Source organism: Heteronotia binoei, chromosome 5 (genome assembly GCF_032191835.1).
Source record: "Heteronotia binoei isolate CCM8104 ecotype False Entrance Well chromosome 5, APGP_CSIRO_Hbin_v1, whole genome shotgun sequence".
NCBI classification, from domain to species: domain Eukaryota; kingdom Metazoa; phylum Chordata; class Lepidosauria; order Squamata; family Gekkonidae; genus Heteronotia; species Heteronotia binoei.
In genome coordinates, this window is record NC_083227.1 from 26945321 (window position 1) to 26968209 (window position 22889).

The window sequence follows — 22889 nt, forward strand, 5'->3', positions numbered from 1 at the left end:
GTTCTCCCAGATAAGAGCCCACACACTTAACCACTACACCAAACTGGCTCTTTTAAAGGTGCCACTGGACTAAAATTTTGTTATATTGTCTCCTGGTCTGTCATTTCAAAAAAGGGGCACAGCACAATGTCCAGGTTGGTCAATCTAGAATAGATTCCTAGTAACATACCTTTTATTAGAACACCCCCTGCCCCCTCAAATAGTAGTATGCTTTGTTGTTTTAGAAATATGTAATTTTTTTATTTGATGTGACCTGCCCTGAACCCATTTATGCAGGGCAGTATAGAAATGTGAGTAAATACACACATGCATGCATACATACATACATACTGCACATTGGCTCTGAATATCCCATCAGTGTAAGAACATAAGAGAAGCCATGTTGGATCAGGCCAATGGCCCATCCAGTCCAACATTCTGTGTCACAAAGTGGGCAAAGAAACCAGGTGTCATCAGTCCACTAGTGAGGCCAGGACACTAGAAGCCCTCCCACTGTGCCCCCACCCCAAGCACAAAAAATACAGAGCATCACTGCCCCAGACAGTGATTTCCAACAATAAACTGTGGCTAAGAGTTACTGATGGACCTCTGCTCCATATGCTTATCCAATCCCCTCTTGAAGCTGGCTATGCCTGTGTAAATACAGTGGAGATGCTCTCCAAAACAGCTCTGCTATACAGATCCCAAGGCAGAGTGAAAAAATAGTAGGAAAACAGCCCTACTAATAGGCAGTCGTGCATTTGGCCGCCAACAGCTCGCCAAGAAAGGCAATGAGATTACAGCATCTGGATCATATCTTTATTTACACTGATAAGCCTGTCAAAAAGAAGTCACATGGTGTGTGTGTTAAATCTACAGCCTGCATTCCCTTTACTTGAGATGAATAGGCAAGATGGAAACTTTGGGAGTTGAATTAGGGATGCCAGCCTCCAGGTGGGACCTGGGGATCCTCTGGAATTACAGCTCCTCTCCGGTTCCCCTGGAGAAAATGGATGCTTTGGAGGGTGGAATCTGAGGCCTTGTACCACACTGAGGCCCCTGTTTTCCCCATTCTCCACCCCCAAATCTCCAGGAGTTTCCCAACCTGAATCTGGCAACCTTATGCCCCATCCCCTGCCAGTGACCAGGGGGGACCTGGCCAACTCTAAATGAGGAAGAATGAATTCTAGCCCCCTCCCCAATCATAAGAACATAAGAGAAGCCATGTTGGAACAGGCCATCTAGTCCAACACTCTTGTGTCACACAGTGGCCAAAAAACCCAAGTGCCATCAGGAGGTCCATCAGTGGGGCCAGAATATCCAAGCACAGAATATGTTTAAGAATCAGATGCATTTCTTCTCACAGGGGTTGCCAGCTCCAGGCTGGGCAATTCCTGGAGATTCCTGGAGATTTGGGGGTGCAGCCTGGAAAAAGTGAAGTTTAAGGAGGAGAGAGATCCCAGGGGATATAACCAGGGCTTTTTTTGTAGTAGGGACTCCTTTGCATTTTAGGCCACATATCCCTGATGTAGCCAATCCTCCTGGAGCTTACAGTAGGCCCAGTATGAAGAGCCTTGCAGGTAGGATTGCCAAGTCCCTCACATCCTCTGGCGGGGGACTGCAGTGCAATGACATCATCCGGAAGTGACTTCATCACACCGGCAATGTCACATGGTGACCGCTCTAGGCATTTCCAGGAAAACACTACGATTTTCCCAGACGCTCTAGCCTTTTGGGAGGGGAAAACTCTATGGTACCTATTGTACCATAGAGTTTCCCTGGAAATGCCTAGAGTGGCTGCCAAGCAAAGTCACCAGCATGATGACATCATTGCGCCTGCGATGTCAGGGGAGGTTCCCCCTGCCGGCCCAATGTTGGCCGGTGGGTTGGGAACATCCTGGGTGGGGGAACACCCACCCGAACCAGGGGCTTGGCAGCCCTACCTGTAAGCTCTTGGAGGATTGGCTACATCAGAGGCCTGTGGACTAATATGCAGAGGAGTTCCTGCTACAATTAATGCAAAGCATACACTGTTCTGCTATGTGACTCCCCCCACTCCCAATTATATAGTAAAGAATGACTTGTTTAAAAAATCTCTCAAACTCAGGGCCTCTGGATCCCATACAGATTATTGGATGCTTAATGCGAACATTTCTATGTGGTTTTTTTCATGTTTCAAAAGATGCTTTTGATGATGGAAACCTTTCCCACAGGCAGAACAGTGGTATGGTTTCTCTGTGTGGGTCCGGTGGTGTATGACCAAGGTCGCGTTGCGGGCAAAGCACTTCCCGCAGACAGAGCACTTGTGCGGTCTCTCCCCAGAATGAGTCTTGCCATGTAAAATTAGGGACGACTTGCAAGCAAACCCCTTCCCGCACGTCGGGCATTCGTAAGGTTTTTCCCCGGTGTGGATTCTTTCGTGGACGACAAGGTGTGACTTCGAACTGAAGCACTTCCCACAGGTCGAACACTTAAAGGGTCTCTCCCCAGTGTGGATACGCTCGTGGATGATAAGGTGCGAATTACGACTGAAGCGCTTCCCACAGACAGAACACTCATAAGGGTTGTCTCCCGTGTGAGATCTCTCATGAACAACGCGGTGGTAGCTCTGAGTGAAGGTTTTCCCACAGAAAGAGCATTTGTATGGTTTCTCCCCCGTGTGGGTCCTTTTGTGCCTAGTAATCTCTGAATTACTGCTGAAACTCTTCCCACAGATTGTGCATTCGAATGGAGTCCCTTCTGCGTGGTGATCTAGGAGGGTTTCACTGAGGGCTTTGTTGGTCCCACCAAGAATGGACTTGCTCATTCTTTTCTTTGGCCGCTTCCTTGTGCTATCTCTAGAGTGGCTTCCTTCCTGCTTCCTGGGAGCACACTGATTCTGAGAAGACTGTTCCTTCTTCTGGAAGACATTCTCTGTCATCTTTCTTTGGGAAGGCCCAACCAGTCTGACTTCCTCTGTGTCCATCATGGTTGCTTCCCCACAAACCGCTGGAATGGAAAAAGTAATCATAAGAACATAAGAGAAACCATGTTGGATCAGGCCAATGGCCCATCCAGTCCAACACTCTGTGTCACACAGTGGCCAAAAAACAAAAAAAAAGGAGGTTCATAAGTGGGGCTAGAAGCCCTTCCACTTTGCCCCCCCCCCCAGCACCAAGAATACAGAGCATCACTGCCCCAGACAGTTCCAATAACATGCTGTGGCTAATAGCCACTGATGGACCCCTGCTCCATATTTTTATCCAATCCCCTTTTGAAGCTGGCTATGCTTGCAGCCGCCACCACCCCCTGTGGCAGTGAATTCCACATGTTAATCACCCTTTGGGGGAAGAAGTCATTCCTTTTATCCGTTCTAACCCGACTGCTCAGAAATTTCCTTGAATGCCCACGAGTTCTTGTATTGTGAGAAAGGGAGAAAGGGACTCCTTTCTCTACTTTCTCCATCCCATGCATAATCTTATAAACCTCTATCATGTCACCCTGCAGTTGACGTTTCTCCAAGCTAAAGAGCTCCAAGCATTTTAACCTTTCTTCATAGGGAAAATGTTCCAACCCTTTAATCATTCTAGTTGCCCTTTTCTGCACTTTTCCCAATCAGAAATGAAGGATGGCTGAGGCTGAGAATAGGCTCTCAACTCTGAGCTGGGAAATTCCTGGAAATTTAGGGGCAAAGCCTGGGGAGGGTGGAGTTTGAAGAGGGAGGGAGCTCGGATGTGGTGCCACAGATTCCTACCCTCCAAAACCGCCATTTTTTTGTCTCCGGGGGAACTGATCTATGTAGTCTGGATTGCTTGTAATTCTAGGAGATCTCCAGTTCCTCCCTGGAGGTTGGAAACCCTTGCTGGTGGCTCTCCAGGGTCTCAGGTGGAGGTTTTCACATCACCTACTAGCTGATCCTTGAATTGGAGATGCTGGGGATTGAACCTGGGACCTTCTGCATACAAAGCAGATGCTCTACCACTGAGCCACAGCCCCTCCCATGACTTAGATTGTGCAGGATAGCCTGATACTGTCAAATCTTGGAAGCTAAGCAGGGCTTGCCCTGGTTAATACATGGATGGGAGAACACCAAGGAAATCCATGTGGAGCCAGGCAATGGCAAACCCCCCTCTGTTTGTCTTCTCCCTTGAAAAGCAAGGCGTCATCAAATCAACTGTGACTTGACATCACTTTACACACACAAGAGATTTAAATGTTTCCCATATCATCACCGGGGAGGAAGGGGTTCTTACCCAAATACGCAACGTTTGTATAGTTCTCCTGCGTGACTTCCAAGTGTAGAGCTCTTTGGTCCTGATCCAGCAGGGCCCACTCCTCCTCAGTGAAGCACACAGCTACCTCCTCAAAGGTGACTCGCCCCTGAAAGAGGAAAATTTCCTAATTTACAAAATGCAGAATCCATTTTCTTTTAATGTTGCAGAAACTGCCGTGGGTAGGAAGAGAAAACTGGGTTGGTGACGGCATGGCTGCATTGCCAATTGGTGCTGGACACTGTGCTGCAAACAGGAAGAAGTTTCCACTGAGTGCCATTCTGGGGACATGATCGTACACCTGACTACAATATAGTTATTGAGCTTTTTTAGTGATAGGCCCTACACTCCTGACAAAAGACCAGAGTCTGCTTTTGAGCAATTAGTGTCTCGTTAAAGTTGCCAACTCCAGGTTGTGAACTTCCTGGAGATTTTGGAGGAAAAGCCTGGGAGGGCAGGGTTTGGGTAGGGGAGGGACCTTAGCGAGTTGTAGAGCCCACCTTCCAAAGCAGCCATTTTCATCAGGAAACTGAATCTGTCATCTAGAGATGAATTATAATTCCAGGCCTGACCTGTGAGTTGGCAACCCTAGTTCTAATGAATGTTTGGAGACAGGCAGGAGAGACACCAGAACTGACACTAAGAAACCTTCAGGTGGGTTGTCGTGTTGATCTGAAGCAACAGAACAAAGTTTGAATCCAGTGGCTCCTTTAAGACCAACGAAGTTTAATTCTGGGTATAAGCTTTTGTGTGCATGTACCTGAAAGCTTAGAATTAAACTCTGTTGGTCTTAAAGGTGCCACTGGACTCAAACGTTATTCTATCAAGAAACCTCAATTTCTTGCCTCGAGACGGTGACAGCACACTGTAGATGAAACAACACAGTTGCCTTCTACAAAGCAAACCCAGGGCTTTTTTGAGCAGGAACGCAGTTCCTCCTGGCTTGGTGGTGGTGTGTGTGTTGCCTAATATACAAATGAACTCCTGCTGGGCTTTTTCTACCCCCCCCCCCCCAAAAAAGCCCTGAGCAGGGGTGGAATTCTAGCAGGAGCTCCTTTGCATATTAGGCCACACCTTCCTGATGTAGCCAATCCTCCAAGAGCTTACAAAAAAGAGCCTTGTAAGTTCTTGGAGGATTGGCTACATCAGGGAGCTCCTGCTAGAATTCCACCCCTGGCCCTGAGCAAGCCTATATACATATATGAACATATGAAGCTGCCTTCTACTGAATCAGACCCTCGTTCCATCAAAGTCAGTGTTGTCTACTCAGACTGGCAGCAGCTCTCCAGGGTCTCAAGCTGAGGTTTTTCACACCTATTTGCTTGGACCCTTTTTAGTTGGAGATGCCGGAGATTGAACCTGGGACCTTCTGCTTACCAAGCAGATGTTCTTCCACTGAGCCACCGCCCCTCCCTAAAGTCTATCAAGTTCTTTGTTCTCTTCTATTGGCAATGTGTCTCAGAAGAAGGCAGAGAAAGGTGTCTCCTGACTTCTGCTGTCTGAGATACCTTGACAGGGACTCTCTGGAAAGTTGAACCTGGAGATCTTCTGTCTGCAAGCCATGTTCTCTACCTAGAATTGCTCTGGATGCAGGTTGGGGAATGCCTGGAGATTGGGGGATGGAGCCTGGGGAGGACAGGGATCTCAGTGGGGTGCAATGCATCCATTTTCTCCAGAGGAACTGATCTTTGCAGTCTGGATATGAACTGTAATTCCAGGACAGGGTGGCCAAAATTGTGGCTCGGGAGCCATGTGTGGCTCTTTCACACACATTGTGTCACTCTCAAAGCCTCCACTGCCTTGTCAGCCAGCTTGGAGAAGGCATTTGTCTCTTTAAATCACTTCTCCAAGCCATGCTTGGTGGCTTGGAGAATGCATTTAAAGTTAAATTTGCTTTCTTTCCACCTCTCCCTCCCTCCTCCATTTGCCTTCCTTCCTTCCTTCCTTCCTTCCTTCCTTCCTTCCTTCCTTCCTTCCTTCCTTCCTTCCTTCCTTCCTTCCTTCCTTCCTTCCTTCCTTCCTTTGTGGCTCTCAAATATCTGATGTTCATGTCTTACGGCTCTCAAATATCTGATGTTTATTCTATGTGGCTCTTATGTTGAGCAAGTTTGGCCACCCCTGTTCCAGAAGATCCATGGGTCCCACCTGGAGGTTGGCATCCCTAGCTCTATCCCTGAACTATGGCCCATCTTTACCCACAGGCTGCATTCAGCCTCACCCGTTGCCCTAGAACCATCATGAAATCCTCTGCAGCGGCCACAGCTTGGGTGCAGGTTTCTGGCTCGTATTCCCTGACCCAGCTCTGCATTTCTCCTGGAAGGACCGCCAGGAAGTGCTCCAGGATCAACAGGTCCAAGATCTCCTCCTTGGTACATTCCTCGGGTTTCAGCCACGCGTGGCAGAGGTTACGGAGCTGGGCGTAAGCCGTCTGTGGCCCTTTGGCCTCATGGAAGCGGAACTGCCGGAAGCGCTGCCGTTGCATCTCTGTTTCAACAGCTGCCCTTGGGAGAACGGTGATGTCTACCGTTGTCTTTCCTGTGTTCAGACTGCCAGCATCTCCTATGACACAAGGGGGACATTCTGCCTGGCTCACACCCTTCTGTCCTGATGCTTTCTCATCCATCACCATCCTGAGGTGCTGCCAATGGTCCAGAGCAGCCTGCAGCTGGTCTCCCAAGGTCACCAGTAGCTCCTTCTCTGCAGTTATCTCACCAACTTGGACTGCTCCCACCTTTCCTTCTCAGAGATGCTCCAAATCCATGCTGTTCTCTGTATAAGCGGGGGAAGTCAGGATGCCTCCAAAAGTTGCATCAACTGGCCCAGTGGCATATCATGCTAGCTGTGCCAATGAAGTGGGTCTGCAAGCATTCCCAGGAGATGCTTCTTGTGAGTAGCAGCTCCTCCCTGTGGGAGAGAGATGATAAGATTTAACATAAGGAAGGCAAAGATGGCACAGAGCAGGGGTGGCTGAACTGTGGTTTGGGAGCCACATGTGGCTCTCTCAGACCTATTGCGTGGCTCTCAAAGCTCCTACCACCACTTCATTGGCTGGCTTGGAGAAGAAGAAGATGAAGGAGATGAAGATTTTGATTTATATCCCGCCCTATACTCTGAATCTCAGAGCGGTCACAATCTCCTATACCTTCCACCCCCACAACAAACACCCTGTGAGGTAGGTGGGGCTAAGAGTGCTTTTACAGCAGCTGCCCTTTCAAGGACAGCTTCTATGAAAGCTATGGCTGACCCAAGGCCATCTTAGCAGGTGCAAGTGCAGGAGTGGGGAATCAAACCCGGTTCTCCCAGATAAGAGTCCACGCACTTAACCCCTATACCAAACTGGCTCTCATAGAAGGCATTAGTGTGTTTAAATCGCTTTTCCAAGCCAAGCCAGCTGGTGGCTTGGACAGTGCATTAAAAGTTAAAGTTTCTTTCTTTCCACCTTCCCCTCCCTCCCCCTTCCATTTGCCTTCCTTCCTTTCTTTCAGTTCTCAAACATCTGATGTTCATGGCTTGTGGTTCTCAGACATCTGTTATTTATTCTATGTGGCTCTTATGGTAAGCAAGTTTGGCCACACCTGGTACAGAGGTTCTCCTTCTTTGGAGGTTTTTAAACAGAGATTGTACAGAGGCTCTCCTTCCTTGGAGATTCTTAAACAGAGGCTAGATGGCCATCTAACAGCAAGGCTGATTCTGTGAACTTAGGCTGGTCATGGGAAGGGTTGCATCACTGCTTAGTTCTCATGGCCCTTTCTTACATGTCCACAGAAATGCTGGTCACCACTTTGGGGTCAGGAAGCCATTTTCTCCAGGCCAGTTTAGCCAGAGATCCTGGAGGGGTTGTGTTTTTTTTTTGCCATCTTCTGGGCATGGAACGGGTCACTGGGAGTGGGGGGGGGGGAAGGTATTTGTGACTTTCCTGCATTGTGCAAGGGGTTGGACTAGATTACCCTGGAGGTCCCTTCCAACTCTATGGTTCTATGAGATTTCCAGGTCAGTTGAGGAGCTGCTCCTTCCTCTCCCGAAGAGTGGTAAATGAAATAATTCCTAACACCAAGGGTCTATTATGCAAGCATACAGATGTAGTACAATGCAGAAAAAGGAGACGTTTTTAATATACCTCCTGCCAACTCCAGACGGCGGAGGAGGTGACTCTGCATATTAACTCACTGCCCACTTTCTCTATACTTAGGACTGCTTGCCATTCCATCCTATTGTCTGATGAAAAAGGTGCAAGTTGACTCTTGCTTTGTTCTTTGAACAACATAAGAACATAAGAGAAGCCATGTTGGATCAGGCCAATGGCCTATCCAGTCCAACACTCTGTGTCACACAGTGGCCAAAAATGCCCCCAGGTGCAATCAAGGTCCAGTGGGACTAGAAGCCCTTCCACTGTGCCCCCCCCACAAGCACAAGAATACAAAGCATCACTGCCCCAGACAGAGAGTTCCAACAATAAGCTGTGGCTAATAGCCACTGATGGACCTCTGCTCCTTATTTTTATCCAATCCTCTTGAAGCTGTCTATGCTTGTAGCTGCCACCACCTCCTGTGGCAGTGAATTCCATGTTAATCACCTTTTATTTTATTTTTTATTGAGAAATAGATAATAGATTTTCCTTCATACTTGGTATATTAAAAGTTATAGCGAATGTGCAGTATGGATGAAATATGTAATACAGAATATATATTAAGGATGAAACTATTGTGCAAAATGCCTTAAAATCCTAATGAAGGAGATATCAGGGAGAAGTGTATCTTTACTTTTTTGTTTAATGTATCTTGTAAGTATAATAACCTTTGATCAGCATGTGTTCCATAATCCCTATTTGACCTCTTTCTTTCCTTCTGTACCCCTTTTACATTATTTCATTTTAAAAATAAAAATATATTACAAAAAAAGAAATAATTCCCAACACCTATAAGAACATAAGAGAAGCCATGTTGGATCAGGCCAATGGCCCATCCAGTCCAACACTCTGTGTCACACGGTGGCCAAAAAACCCAGGTGCTATTAGGTCCACCAGTGGGGCCAGGACACTGTTGCCCTTTTCCAAGCACCAAGAATACAGAGTATTGCTGTGCTAGACAGAGAGTTCTTTCTATACCTTGTGGCTAATAACCACTGATGGACCTCTGCTTCAGATGTTTATCCAATCCCCTCTTGAAGCTATCTATGCTTGTACTGCCACCACCTCCTGTGGTAGTGAATTCCATGTGTTAATCACCCTTTGGGTGAAGTGCCCACGAGCTCTTGTATTGTGAGAAAGGGAGAAAAGTACTTCTTTCACTACCTTCTGTATCCCATGCATAATCTTGTAAACCTCTTTCATGTCACCCCTCAGTCGTCGTTTCTCCAGGCTAAGGAACCCTGAGTTCTTTAGGGAAAGAGTTTCAACCCTCTAGTTGCCCTTTTCTGCACTTTTTCCAATGCTCTAATATCTTTTTGGAGGAGTGGTGACCATTGATAGAATAATATTTTAGCCTGGAAGGCACAGGCTAGCCCAATCTTGTCAGATCCAGCAAGTTAAACAGGGTCACCTCTGGTTAGTACTTGGATGGGAGACCACAAAGGAAGTCCAGAGTTGCTACACAGAAGTGAGCATTGGCAAACCTCTTCTGAATGTCTACTGCCTTGAAAGCTCCATGAAAGGCCACCATAAACTTGCTGCAACTTGACAACCCTCCCCATTCCCAGCATAGTTTAGGGTTGCCAATCTCCAGGTGGCTTCTGGAAATCCCCAGGAATTGCAGTTAATCTTCTGTGTAAATAGCATTGCTAGGTCCACCCTGCAGGGGATGGGGCATAGGGTTGTAAGATCCAGGTCGGAACTCCTAGAGATTTGGGGATGGAACCTGGAGAGGGCAGGGACCAGTGTTCCCTCTACACTGAGTTAGTGTGAGCTAGCTCACAGTTTTTTAGCCTCCACTGCACACACTTTTGTCTTAGCTCAGGAAGGATGGCCCCAGAGCAAACTAATTTAATCAGTATCCAAATGGCTCACTAACAACTTTAATGACGAAGTAGAATTTTTGCTCACTCATTATACTCCATAGCTTAGAGGGAAGTATTTGCTGGGACCTCAGTGGGGTACAATGCTATAGAGTCCACTGTCCAAAGCATCTATTTCTCCAGAGGAACTGATTTCTGTAAGTCCGAGATGTGGGGTAATTCCTGGGGGTCCCCAGGTCCCACCTGGAGGCTGGCATTTTTTTGTGTCTCCTGAACCTACCGCTGATCAGCTTCATTAGATGCTGAGTTCTTGTCTTTTGGGAGAGAAAGAAAAAAAATTCTCTTTGTCAGCCCTCTGCCCCGCGCATAATTTTTATAAACCTCACTGCCTGTAGTGGTTTGACTTGCAGAAACCCACAGGAAACTGTCTTATAGTGGCCAGACGGACCCTTGGTCTGGCACAGTCTCTGGCAGGGAACTCCCTGAAGCCTTCTTTAAAAACCAGCAATATCCAAGATTGAACCTGGAACTTTCTGTGAATAATGCATCCCAAAAGCCTCTCTTTCCCTGGCCCCATAGTTCCGTGCCCAAATGCTCTTTTTCCTGCCAACTCACCTTTTCCAGCTGCCGGTTTCCCCGCTTTCCTTTTGGCTGTCTATTGTTAAATGGCGGCGCAGAGCCCGAAAGCGGTTCCGCGGCTGCCACCTACTGGCAGCTCAAGAGAAAAGCAAAAAGCTCCCGGCCAAAAATACTAATCACAATGCTTACAAAAGCTGAACAATTTACAGTTCAACATTTGCCTCAGAGCTGACTTCCACCAGTCTCTTGCTTCAAAGCCTGCCTGCCTTCCACCCCAATCCCTTGCCTCAGAGTCTGACTTCCACCCCAATCCCTTGCCTCAGAGTCTGACTTCCACCCCAATCCCTTGCCTCAGAGTCTGACTTCCACCCTAATCCCTTGCCTCAGAGCTGACTCCTGCCAGTCTCTTGCCTCGAAGCCTGCCTTCCACCCCAATCCCTTGCCTCAGAGTCTGACTTCCACCCCAATCCCTTGCCTCAGAGTCTGACTTCCACCCCAATCCCTTGCCTCAGAGTCTGACTTCCACCCCAATCCCTTGCCTCAGAGTCTGACTTCCACCCTAATCCCTTGCCTCAGAGCTGACTCCTGCCAGTCTCTTGCCTCGAAGCCTGCCTTCCACCCCAATCCCTTGCCTCAGAGTCTGACTTCCACCCCAATCCCTTGCCTCAGAGTCTGACTTCCACCCCAATCCCTTGCCTCAGAGTCTGACTTCCACCCCAATCCCTTGCCTCAGAGTCTGACTTCCACCCTAATCCCTTGCCTCAGAGCTGACTCCTGCCAGTCTCTTGCCTCGAAGCCTGCCTTCCACCCCAATCCCTTGCCTCAGAGTCTGACTTCCACCCCAATCCCTTGCCTCAGAGTCTGACTTCCACCCCAATCCCTTGCCTCAGAGTCTGACTTCCACCCTAATCCCTTGCCTCAGAGCTGACTCCTGCCAGTCTCTTGCCTCGAAGCCTGCCTTCCACCCCAATCCCTTGCCTCAGAGTCTGACTTCCACCCCAATCCCTTGCCTCAGAGTCTGACTTCCACCCTAATCCCTTGCCTCAGAGCTGACTCCTGCCAGTCTCTTGCCTCAAAGCCTGCCTTCCACCCCAATCCCTTGCCTCAGAGTCTGACTTCCACCCTAATCCCTTGCCTCAGAGCTGACTCCTGCCAGTCTCTTGCCTCAAAGCCTGCCTTCCACCCCAATCCCTTGCCTCAGAGTCTGACTTCCACCCTAATCCCTTGCCTCAGAGCTGACTCCTGCCAGTCTCTTGCCTCAAAGCCTGCCTTCCACCCCAATCCCTTGCCTCAGAGTCTGACTTCCACCCTAATCCCTTGCCTCAGAGCTGACTCCTGCCAGTCTCTTGCCTCAAAGCCTGCCTTCCACCCCAATCTCTTGCCTCAGAGTCTGACTTCCACCCTAATCCCTTGCCTCAGAGCTGACTCCTGCCAGTCTCTTGCCTCAAAGCCTGACTTCCACCCCAATCTCTTGCCTCAGAGTCTGACTTCCACCCTAATCCCTTGCCTCAGAGCTGACTCCTGCCAGTCTCTTGCCTCAAAGCCTGCCTTCCACCCCAATCCCTTGCCTCAGAGTCTGACTTCCACCCTAATCCCTTGCCTCAGAGCTGACTCCTGCCAGTCTCTTGCCTCAAAGCCTGCCTTCCACCCCAATCCCTTGCCTCAGAGTCTGACTTCCACCCTAATCCCTTGCCTCAGAGCTGACTCCTGCCAGTCTCTTGCCTCAAAGCCTGCCTTCCACCCCAATCCCTTGCCTCAGAGTCTGACTTCCACCCTAATCCCTTGCCTCAGAGCTGACTCCTGCCAGTCTCTTGCCTCAAAGCCTGCCTTCCACCCCAATCCCTTGCCTCAGAGTCTGACTTCCACCCTAATCCCTTGCCTCAGAGCTGACTCCTGCCAGTCTCTTGCCTCAAAGCCTGCCTTCCACCCCAATCCCTTGCCTCAGAGTCTGACTTCCACCCTAATCCCTTGCCTCAGAGCTGACTCCTGCCAGTCTCTTGCCTCAAAGCCTGCCTTCCACCCCAATCTCTTGCCTCAGAGTCTGACTTCCACCCTAATCCCTTGCCTCAGAGCTGACTCCTGCCAGTCTCTTGCCTCAAAGCCTGACTTCCACCCCAATCTCTTGCCTCAGAGTCTGACTTCCACCCTAATCCCTTGCCTCAGAGCTGACTCCTGCCAGTCTCTTGCCTCAAAGCCTGCCTTCCACCCCAATCCCTTGCCTCAGAGTCTGACTTCCACCCTAATCCCTTGCCTCAGAGCTGACTCCTGCCAGTCTCTTGCCTCAAAGCCTGCCTTCCACCCCAATCCCTTGCCTCAGAGTCTGACTTCCACCCTAATCCCTTGCCTCAGAGCTGACTCCTGCCAGTCTCTTGCCTCAAAGCCTGCCTTCCACCCCAATCCCTTGCCTCAGAGTCTGACTTCCACCCTAATCCCTTGCCTCAGAGCTGACTCCTGCCAGTCTCTTGCCTCAAAGCCTGACTTCCACCCCAATCTCTTGCCTCAGAGTCTGACTTCCACCCTAATCCCTTGCCTCAGAGCTGACTCCTGCCAGTCTCTTGCCTCAAAGCCTGACTTCCACCCCAATCTCTTGCCTCAGAGTCTGACTTCCACCCTAATCCCTTGCCTCAGAGCTGACTCCTGCCAGTCTCTTGCCTCAAAGCCTGCCTTCCACCCCAATCCCTTGCCTCAGAGTCTGACTTCCACCCTAATCCCTTGCCTCAGAGCTGACTCCTGCCAGTCTCTTGCCTCAAAGCCTGCCTTCCACCCCAATCCCTTGCCTCAGAGTCTGACTTCCACCCTAATCCCTTGCCTCAGAGCTGACTCCTGCCAGTCTCTTGCCTCAAAGCCTGCCTTCCACCCCAATCCCTTGCCTCAGAGTCTGACTTCCACCCTAATCCCTTGCCTCAGAGCTGACTCCTGCCAGTCTCTTGCCTCAAAGCCTGACTTCCACCCCAATCTCTTGCCTCAGAGTCTGACTTCCACCCTAATCCCTTGCCTCAGAGCTGACTCCTGCCAGTCTCTTGCCTCAAAGCCTGCCTTCCACCCCAATCCCTTGCCTCAGAGTCTGACTTCCACCCTAATCCCTTGCCTCAGAGCTGACTCCTGCCAGTCTCTTGCCTCAAAGCCTGCCTTCCACCCCAATCCCTTGCCTCAGAGTCTGACTTCCACCCTAATCCCTTGCCTCAGAGCTGACTCCTGCCAGTCTCTTGCCTCAAAGCCTGCCTTCCACCCCAATCCCTTGCCTCAGAGTCTGACTTCCACCCTAATCCCTTGCCTCAGAGCTGACTCCTGCCAGTCTCTTGCCTCAAAGCCTGCCTTCCACCCCAATCCCTTGCCTCAGAGTCTGACTTCCACCCTAATCCCTTGCCTCAGAGCTGACTCCTGCCAGTCTCTTGCCTCAAAGCCTGCCTTCCACCCCAATCCCTTGCCTCAGAGTCTGACTTCCACCCTAATCCCTTGCCTCAGAGCTGACTCCTGCCAGTCTCTTGCCTCAAAGCCTGCCTTCCACCCCAATCCCTTGCCTCAGAGTCTGACTTCCACCCTAATCCCTTGCCTCAGAGCTGACTCCTGCCAGTCTCTTGCCTCAAAGCCTGCCTTCCACCCCAATCTCTTGCCTCAGAGTCTGACTTCCACCCTAATCCCTTGCCTCAGAGCTGACTCCTGCCAGTCTCTTGCCTCAAAGCCTGACTTCCACCCCAATCTCTTGCCTCAGAGTCTGACTTCCACCCTAATCCCTTGCCTCAGAGCTGACTCCTGCCAGTCTCTTGCCTCAAAGCCTGACTTCCACCCCAATCCCTTGCCTCAGAGTCTGACTTCCACCCTAATCCCTTGCCTCAGAGCTGACTCCTGCCAGTCTCTTGCCTCAAAGCCTGACTTCCACCCCAATCCCTTGCCTCAGAGTCTGACTTCCACCCTAATCCCTTGCCTCAGAGCTGACTCCTGCCAGTCTCTTGCCTCAAAGCCTGACTTCCACCCCAATCCCTTGCCTCAGAGTCTGACTTCCACCCTAATCCCTTGCCTCAGAGCTGACTCCTGCCAGTCTCTTGCCTCAAAGCCTGACTTCCACCCCAATCCCTTGCCTCAGAGTCTGACTTCCACCCTAATCCCTTGCCTCAGAGCTGACTCCTGCCAGTCTCTTGCCTCAAAGCCTGACTTCCACCCCAATCCCTTGCCTCAGAGTCTGACTTCCACCCTAATCCCTTGCCTCAGAGTCTGACTTCCACCCTAATCCCTTGCCTCAGAGCTGACTCCTGCCAGTCTCTTGCCTCAAAGCCTGACTTCCACCCCAATCCCTTGCCTCAGAGTCTGACTTCCACCCTAATCCCTTGCCTCAGAGCTGACTCCTGCCAGTCTCTTGCCTCAAAGCCTGACTTCCACCCCAATCCCTTGCCTCAGAGTCTGACTTCCACCCCAGTCCAGACTTCTATCCCAATCCCTTGCCTCAAGAACCCAACTTCTGCCTCAGAGCTGGCTCCCACCATAGTCTCTTGCCTCAAAGCCTAACTTCTACCCCAACCCCTTGCCTTAGAGCGGCGGTCCCTAACCTTTTTTGACACCAGGGATCGGTTTTGTAGAAAACAATTTTTTTATGGACCAGGGTGGGGGGCGATGATACAATTGTGCAATTTATTTTGGTATGGTGGTTAAGTGTACGGACTCTTATCTGGGAGAACCAGGTTTAATTCCCCACTCCACCACTTGCAGCTGCTGGAATGGCCTTGGGTCAGCCATAGCTCTCACAGAGGTTGTCCTTGAAAGGGCAGCTTCTGGGAGAGCTCTCTCAGCCCACCCACTTCACAGGGTGTCTGTTGTGGGGGAGGAAGATAAAGGAGATTGTGAGCCACTCTGAGATTCGGAGTTGGGGGAAGGATAAAAATCTAATGTGTTATTATTATTCCTACTACTATATTGTCACTTTGTGACCAACACTGAAGTTCTCAAGCGGGCGGAGGTTACCAGCATCGAGGCACTGCTGCTGAAGATGCAGCTGCGCTGGGCAGGGCATATTTCTAGGATGGAAAACCACCGCCTTCCCAAGATTGCCCTGTATGGCGAACTCTCCACCGGCCATCGAAATAGAGGGGCACCAAAGAAGAGGTACAAGGACTCCTTGAAGAAATCCCTTGGCACCTGTCGCATCAACCATCACCAGTGGTCTGACCTAGCCTCAGATCGCAAAGCATGGAGGCACACCATCCACCAAGCTGTCTCTTCTTTTGAGAACGCACGCATAGCTGGTCTTGAGGACAAAAGGAGATTGAGGAAGAATCGCACTGCTACAGCACCAACCCTGAATCAGACTTTTCCCTGCAGCCACTGTGGCCGGACCTGCCTGTCCCACATTGGTCTTGTCAGCCACCAGCGAGCCTGCAGCAGACGTGGACTATTGCACCCTTCTTAAATCTTCGTTCGCGAAGCCAAGCCGAGAGAGAGACTATATTGTAATATATAATGAAATAATTATACAACTCACAACCCGGTTGCTAAGAGGCCACGGACTGGTACTGGTCCATGGCCTGGGGGTTGGGGACCCCTGCCTTAGAGTCTATCTTTGGGGGAAGCAGGCTGATGGGAGTATGGTATCTCAATGCAATGACTATACTTTATTAACTATATCTGCACCAAGTACATTTTATTAACAATAAGGCACATCAACTGGATACAAACATTAGAATTAAACACAACATTGACACTGATGTCAGCAAGAGAAAAGGGGCACCCTGAATTCTGGATATTTTCCTTTGCCTCTGCGTGCCCCTTTGGGCATTACACAGAGCCAGTGATAGGTGAATGATTGCTTACATACATCACATTTATATGTCTTCTCATCTACCAGCTACTTCATGGTGTGGATTCTCTCATGGACTACAGAACTGTGACTTCCAGTTGAAGCTCTTCCTGCAGTACAAGCACTTGTGGAGTTTCAGATTGGCATGAGACCTTCCATGCAGATTAAGATGGCTGTTCTGCCTGAAGCCAATCCCACCGTAACATCTGCACTAATTCCATCTGGTGTGTGTGTGGGGGGGTTCTCTTGCGTGCAACCCACTGTCAACTCTGGCTGAGGGCTTTTGAGCAGTGGGATCATTAATTGGGCTTCTCCCCATGTAGACGGCAAGCTGAGACCTCTCAATGGTCTTTCCACAGAAAGAACATTCACACAGGCCACTCTCTGGTAGGACTCACTGGTAGCTTGCAAGGGGATCATTGCATCGAAGGCCTTTCTTGACAAAAAATAAAAGTTCTGTCACATAAAAGGTGGCTCCACGGACTCCAGCTTTACATTTGGCTTCTGCTGCTGTGGGGTTTCATTGACAGCCTTCTCACTTGCTGGACAAAAAATGGACGTACCTGTTCATTTCCTACAGTGGCCTTTTTGCCTTCTCTTGGGTTGGTGCTGGTTCAGGGATTCTAGGACCCGCATGCGGTGCCTAAGTCAATGCCTGCTGTTAAGTCAGCTGTTCGCCATCAACACAATCCGTTGGGAGGCAGCCTTGAGCCAGGGGTTGTGGAAGGGGGGGATGAGTCACAATGAAGATGCCAGGGAGAGCGCAATTTCCCAAAAGATTCGTTCATATCTCACAGGAGTTCCAAAGGGGTGGAGTCACCAAAGGGGTGGGTCTCAGGATGGGCCAGGTTCTCCCTAAGCAAAAGAAAACTGGCCAAGGAGGATATGCCTGCTCTTACGCCTCAGGTTCAAAGGAACAAGAGAAGGCAAAACTCCTTGGCCTTAGTCTGAAAAAAGCCCCTTCTGAGGGTCATGGCCCCTGCTGACAAGATCTGCCAGACTCAGGTACATCTTACATCTTAGTATTCAGCTGTTCCGCAACCCAGGAAAAGACTTCTTGCTTGGTATTTGGGGGCATGCTTTGGGACAATTCCACTCGCAACGGACTTTCTCAGGGACTCTTTCTTTTCACCATCATTCCTTTGGCCGGAACCTACATAAGAACATAAGAGAAGCCATGTTGGATCAGGTCAATCCAGTCCAACACTGTGTCACACAGTGGCCAAAAAAATCAGGTGCCATCAGGAGGTCCACCAGCAGGCCAAGAACTCCAGAAATCCTCCCACTGTTGACCCCCAAGAATACAAAACATTGCTGCCCCTAACAGAGTGTTCCTATATGTTGTGGCTAATAGTCACTGAGGGACCTCTGCTTCATATGCTTATGTTTGGTATTTTGAAAACAGGCATGACCAACCACAAAATGGCTGCCATGGGGCCAATCAGAAAACACTGGGTAGCTCCAACCTCAATGTTCTTTGGTATGGCGAAGAAAGCCATTGGCACCAAGGAACACCATATCGGGTATCATTGGCTAAGAGGATGAGAGTGAACACAAACACCACCCAAATGGGTAGGGTTGCCCAATCCAATTCAAGAAATATCTGGGGACTTTGGAGGTGGAGCCAGGAGCAAGGTTGTGACACGCATGACTGAACTCCAAAGGGAGTTCTGGCCATCACATTTAAAGGGACAGCACACCTTTTAAATGCCTTCCCTTCATTGGAAATAATGAAAAATAGGGGCACCTTCTTTGGGGGCTCATAGAATTGGACCCCCTGGTCCAATCCCTTTGAAACTTGGAGGGTACTTTGAGGAGAGGCACTGGATGCTATGCTGCAAATTTGGTGCCTATAACTCAAAAAACAGGCCCTCCCAAGCCCCAAATACCAGCAGAACAATTCTTCATTATACCCTATGGCAGGGTTTCCCAAACTTTTATTTCCTGTGGCCCGCTTATTTTTACACTTCTCCTTCATGACCCACTAAAATTTGGGGGTACATCCAGGAGACTTTGGGGGTGGAGCTGGGAGACAGGAATTATGCCATTTCCTGTGGTGTCAAGGGTCAAGTGATGTCACTTCTGGGGCACACTGAACCAAAAAGCCACCTTTTCCTGTGATGTCACTTCCAGAATGTCCACAAGTGGAGCCAGGGGACTAGAAGCCCTCCCACTGTTGCTTCCCCCCCTCCCAGCACCAAGAATACAGACAGAGCATCACTTGCAGGGAAAGAAAGAGGGGGGGGGGGGAAGCCTTCCTCGCCATCAGATGACGTCAGCCAGCAATAATTCTGCCATGGGGTCGTTCGGTTAAAAAAAAAAAATACTGGAATGCCCACTCCCCGCTGAAAAAAACACACACACCCTTCTTTGCCGCCCAGGCCTCCCGGAGGAATCTCCCCAAAAGAACATACTGAAAGGCACAGGAAAGCTCATACCCTGAAGAACACTTCATGGATCTAAAGTGCCAGTGCATGCCAGCTTTACTCTCAAACATTGGGAGGGGAGGAGAAGAAAAGAGAGGCAGCCCAGCTCCTCTCTGCACAACACAGAGACGGGGGAAGGAAGAAAGCCAGAGCTCAGGCTTTGCAGCCTGTGTCAGTCTTCAAGGCTAGCTTTTCTCTGCACAACAGAGAGATGGGGGAAGGAAGGAAACAGAGCAAAGGTCATGCTTTGCTGGGGACGGAGCTAGCTTGGCTGGGGACAGGGCTAGCTTTGGCTTTTCTTGTGACCTGGTAGTGAGGCTTCTGTGGTCCGGTGCCAGGTCACGACCCTGCAAATGGGAAACATTGCCCTATAGGTATCGGTCTTCATAGGGAATAATGGAGTGCCCAGCAGACATTCTCCCCCCCCCCTGCTTTCTGATGATCCTGAAGCAGGGGGAGGGCCTCCAAACCGGGGAATCCCCTGCCCCCACCTGGGGATTGGCAACCCTACAACTGGGGGCCATTTTTAAGGCTGCCAAGATGCTATTGTGGCCAATGTGAAAAGAATCCAAGTCCTTTCTCTTCTGCCTTGTTCCCCAACCAGGCCCTCCCTCAAACAAAACTGAAACACCAAGAGCAGGGAGAGATCAACCCTTAAGTGCCAAGACCAATTTGCCCTCATCCACTGCATCCTTTTTGCTATCCCTTCTTACCTATGAAGGAAAACCTCAGCCAGGATCACTGCCTGGGCACAAGTTTCGGGGCTGCGTTCCCTGATCCTCTTCTGGCTGTCAAAGGCAGGATGCTCAACAGCTGCTCAAGGAACAGCAGCTCCAAGATTTGGGCTTTCAAACATTTCTCCACCCTCAGTCATTGATGACAAAGTTTCTTGAACTGGCTGTAAGTCTTTCGTGGCTGCTCGGCCTGCTGGTAGCAGAAACACTAGAAGTGTTGACGCCGCTTCTCTGTCCTCATGGTGTCTTGTCATAAGATGGCCGCCTTCAACTTCCTGTAGCTCTCCTTGTCTCTGGCCTCCAGCTTGTCAAAGGCAGCTGGGTTTCTCCTCTTGAGGGCCAAAAGGAGTCCAGTCACCCACTCCTCTCTGGGCCACTGACAGGCTTTGGCCACTTGCTCGAAGGCCAGAAAGGCCTTGGCATAATCCCACAGAGCAGGCCCCCCTGGCAGCTGTGAGGCACCCCAACCTAACTGAGGGGACTCCAGTTTCTTCAGGATCTCCTGCCACTGGGTTTTCTAAGTCTAGTACAATTCCACCCTTGACCTCTCATTACTACAGGAATTCCCTGATATTCCCGGCTTCAACAATGGACACCATGTCTCCTAGTTTGTGTCTGAAGGATTCAAGCACCTGTGTATGTATCTCTCTGTACCAAAGACTGCCCCCATCCCATTTCGCAAAAATGTCAATGAAGATGTCCCACTTTAGGAATCATCAGGAAGAACTTATGTTTCAAGAAGTCTCAGATAGTATTGAGCAAAAGCCAAATCCACTGGCAAGGTTAACATAAAACAGCATAAGCTTTGAGTTCTCCAGAATTCTTCTACAGAGGCCAGATGCCTGGAACATCCTACATGGCATGAAACGTATTCGAAAGGGACTGCAAGCTTTCAAGTCCTCCAGAACTTTCCGGCAAGCTGGATGCTTGTTATTAATATTGTTTAATTAAAAAAGCATTTTAGAAGGACAGGAATGGAAGCTTTTGAGTCCTCCAGAACTTTTCGGCAGGCTAGATGCCAAAGGGAGAGGAAGTTTAATAGCAAGCATCCAAGCCTGCCAAAATGCTCTGGAGGAAAGCTTGCAGTCCCGTCCTTCTGAGAGGATTCAGGTCTTCTAAGATGTTTCCAGTCATGTAAGAGGTTTCAGGTTTCCTTCCAAAAGGGGGAGGAGGTTCAATAACAAGCATCGAGCCTGCCGTAATGTTCCAGAGGACTCAAAAGTTTGCATTCCCTTCCTTCTGAGATGGAGAACTTTATACCACAATATTTTTAAAATATATAAATCTTTATGAACATTTCAATGCAAAACTCAACTGCAAGAGAGCCAGAAGGCACCCCACAAGAGACAAAAGGAAGTCAAACTAATCCAGGGACAAGAGATCACAGCAAGCATAGGCCCCCAAATCCAAACATACACTTTCGACACACACAGACACTTCACTCACTCACTCTCTCTCACAAGCACACCATTTCCCTGCGTCCTAAGAAAAATGAGAAGGAAGAGGGTTTTAAACACACAAGCTCTCCTTTCTCTTGGCAAGCTGAGGCCTATACCATCACTGGCTCAGAAGAGCCTCAACAGCTTCAGTTGCCCTTTATCTCTGGAACTTCTGGAAGTTGTAGGATTGAAGATCCAGTAACAGAACTTTACCCCATTTCCTTCCCTCAAGAAAGAAGGACCCAAGAATCAGAAGGGCCACACAACTACTGTACTAATCTAAAACAGAAGGGCGAAAGGAAAGAGACAGAGAGAGAAGGGGGTAGCCTTTCGTCCCAATCCTGAGAGATTGAACGAGGGCAGCCACAAAGAAGCCTCCATACAAGCCCACACACATCACTCGCTCTCAAAGGCCAGTTCCGGATAGTTCAAGAACGGCAAGTTGACCTTCAAGAAGGCCAACTCCTCCAGATTTAAAGGGTATATGTCTGAAATGGTAACCTCGTCTGAACAGGCCAGTTTGCTCTGAACCCTGGCGGCAGGGCAGGAGAGGAGTTCCTGGGCCACGAGAGACAGGCCAGGCCACACAGCCTCCTTTTGGGCCCAATAGCTCAAGGGGTCAGCATCAGGGGACTCGCAGGGCTCCACGAGGTACTCAATCACCATTGCCTCTGCCCAGTCCTCCTTCCCCTGCCTCTCACTCCCGCTAACAGTTCCCCTGACTACACTCCGCACAAGTTCCGCCTCAGGAGCAGCGAGGCAGGATAAGTGGCTGGCAGAAGGGTATGGGAGGAGAGCGCCCTCCTCCATTCTTGCTGGTGTGACCATGCCCCTCTTGGCTTGAAAGTCCCTCACACGTTGAGCGAGCTCATCTCTCCAGGGGTGCAGAGCATTGTCACGCAGGGCAATGGCGCCCTTGACCCGGGGGTCACACAGGGTGGCCAGCATGTAGATCAGCTTCTGAGCGAGAGGCTGCAGATGCGCTTCAATCCCCCTTTGCAGCCTCCGCACTAGGGTTTCCACCGGTGGGTGGAGCTGAGAGCCGTCCTGACCTTGGTTGGAAAACGCAGCCAAGTCCTCCTGAAGCTTCTGGATCAGGGGAACGACCAGACCCAGGCTAGCCGTGGGGCGGCTGAGCATCTCCGTGAAGTCCTTAAAGAGCTTCAAGACAAGCAGCGTCTGGGAGAGTGTCTGCCACTCCCTGCAGGAAAGCGGTCTCTTTCCCGGCACGAGGTCGACCACTTCGGCAACTCGGCGCACGGCGTTCTTCTGCTCCAGAAGGCGCTCGATCATAGCGTAGACGGTCGTCCAGCAGGTGGCCACGTCGTCAATCAGGGGGTCATCCGGCACATCGGACTCTTCCTGCTTCTCCCCCAGCAGCCTCCTGGCTTCAATGCTGCTGCTGAAGTGAGCCCCGATTCTCCGGCATTCCTCCAGCAGGCACCACAGTTCACAGCCCGCGGCATCCCAGCCCGCCGGCCTGGAGGAACCCAAACCGAGTGCATCGTTCGCCACAAGGTCAAGGAGGTGTGTAGTGCACAGAATGCGCGTTAAGGACAAGTCACTCACTGCTGCCAAAACTTCGGCACCACCATCCGTTACCATAAAACCTCTGGCAACACCTTGGCCCACCCAAGCCTCTATCTGCTGCTTGACAACACCGGACAGGTCAGACACCGAATCCGCCGGACCCAAAACCTGGGCATGAAGCAAAGCCCGATGGTAACCCGCCTTGTAGCCGGTCT

At 50.1% G+C, this 22889-nt stretch overlaps 2 protein-coding genes, 1 non-coding gene and 1 pseudogene across 3 annotated transcripts; all 4 read right to left on the minus strand.

Annotated features, from left to right (window-relative positions):
• Positions 1 to 2042: 2042 nt before the first annotated feature.
• LOC132571883 (zinc finger protein 239-like) lies at positions 2043 to 2947 on the minus strand. The gene has a single exon (XM_060238675.1). The coding sequence runs from the start codon at positions 2945 to 2947 to the stop codon at positions 2108 to 2110; it is 840 nt and encodes a 279-aa protein (XP_060094658.1). The 3' UTR covers positions 2043 to 2107.
• Positions 2948 to 3882: 935 nt separating this feature from the next.
• Positions 3883 to 3954, minus strand: TRNAT-UGU (transfer RNA threonine (anticodon UGU)). Its single transcript has one exon. It is a non-coding gene; the product is annotated as a tRNA-Thr (tRNA).
• A 213-nt stretch (positions 3955 to 4167) lies between these two features.
• On the minus strand, positions 4168 to 6858 carry LOC132571884 (zinc finger protein 197-like). Its single transcript, XM_060238676.1, has 2 exons — positions 6448 to 6858; positions 4168 to 4338 (listed from the first exon to the last, which is right to left on the minus strand). The coding sequence occupies exons 1-2, from the start codon at positions 6856 to 6858 to the stop codon at positions 4168 to 4170; spliced, it is 582 nt and encodes a 193-aa protein (XP_060094659.1).
• A 9735-nt stretch (positions 6859 to 16593) lies between these two features.
• On the minus strand, positions 16594 to 20304 carry LOC132571885 (zinc finger and SCAN domain-containing protein 32-like; annotated as a pseudogene).
• Between the last annotated feature and the right edge of the window lie 2585 nt (positions 20305 to 22889).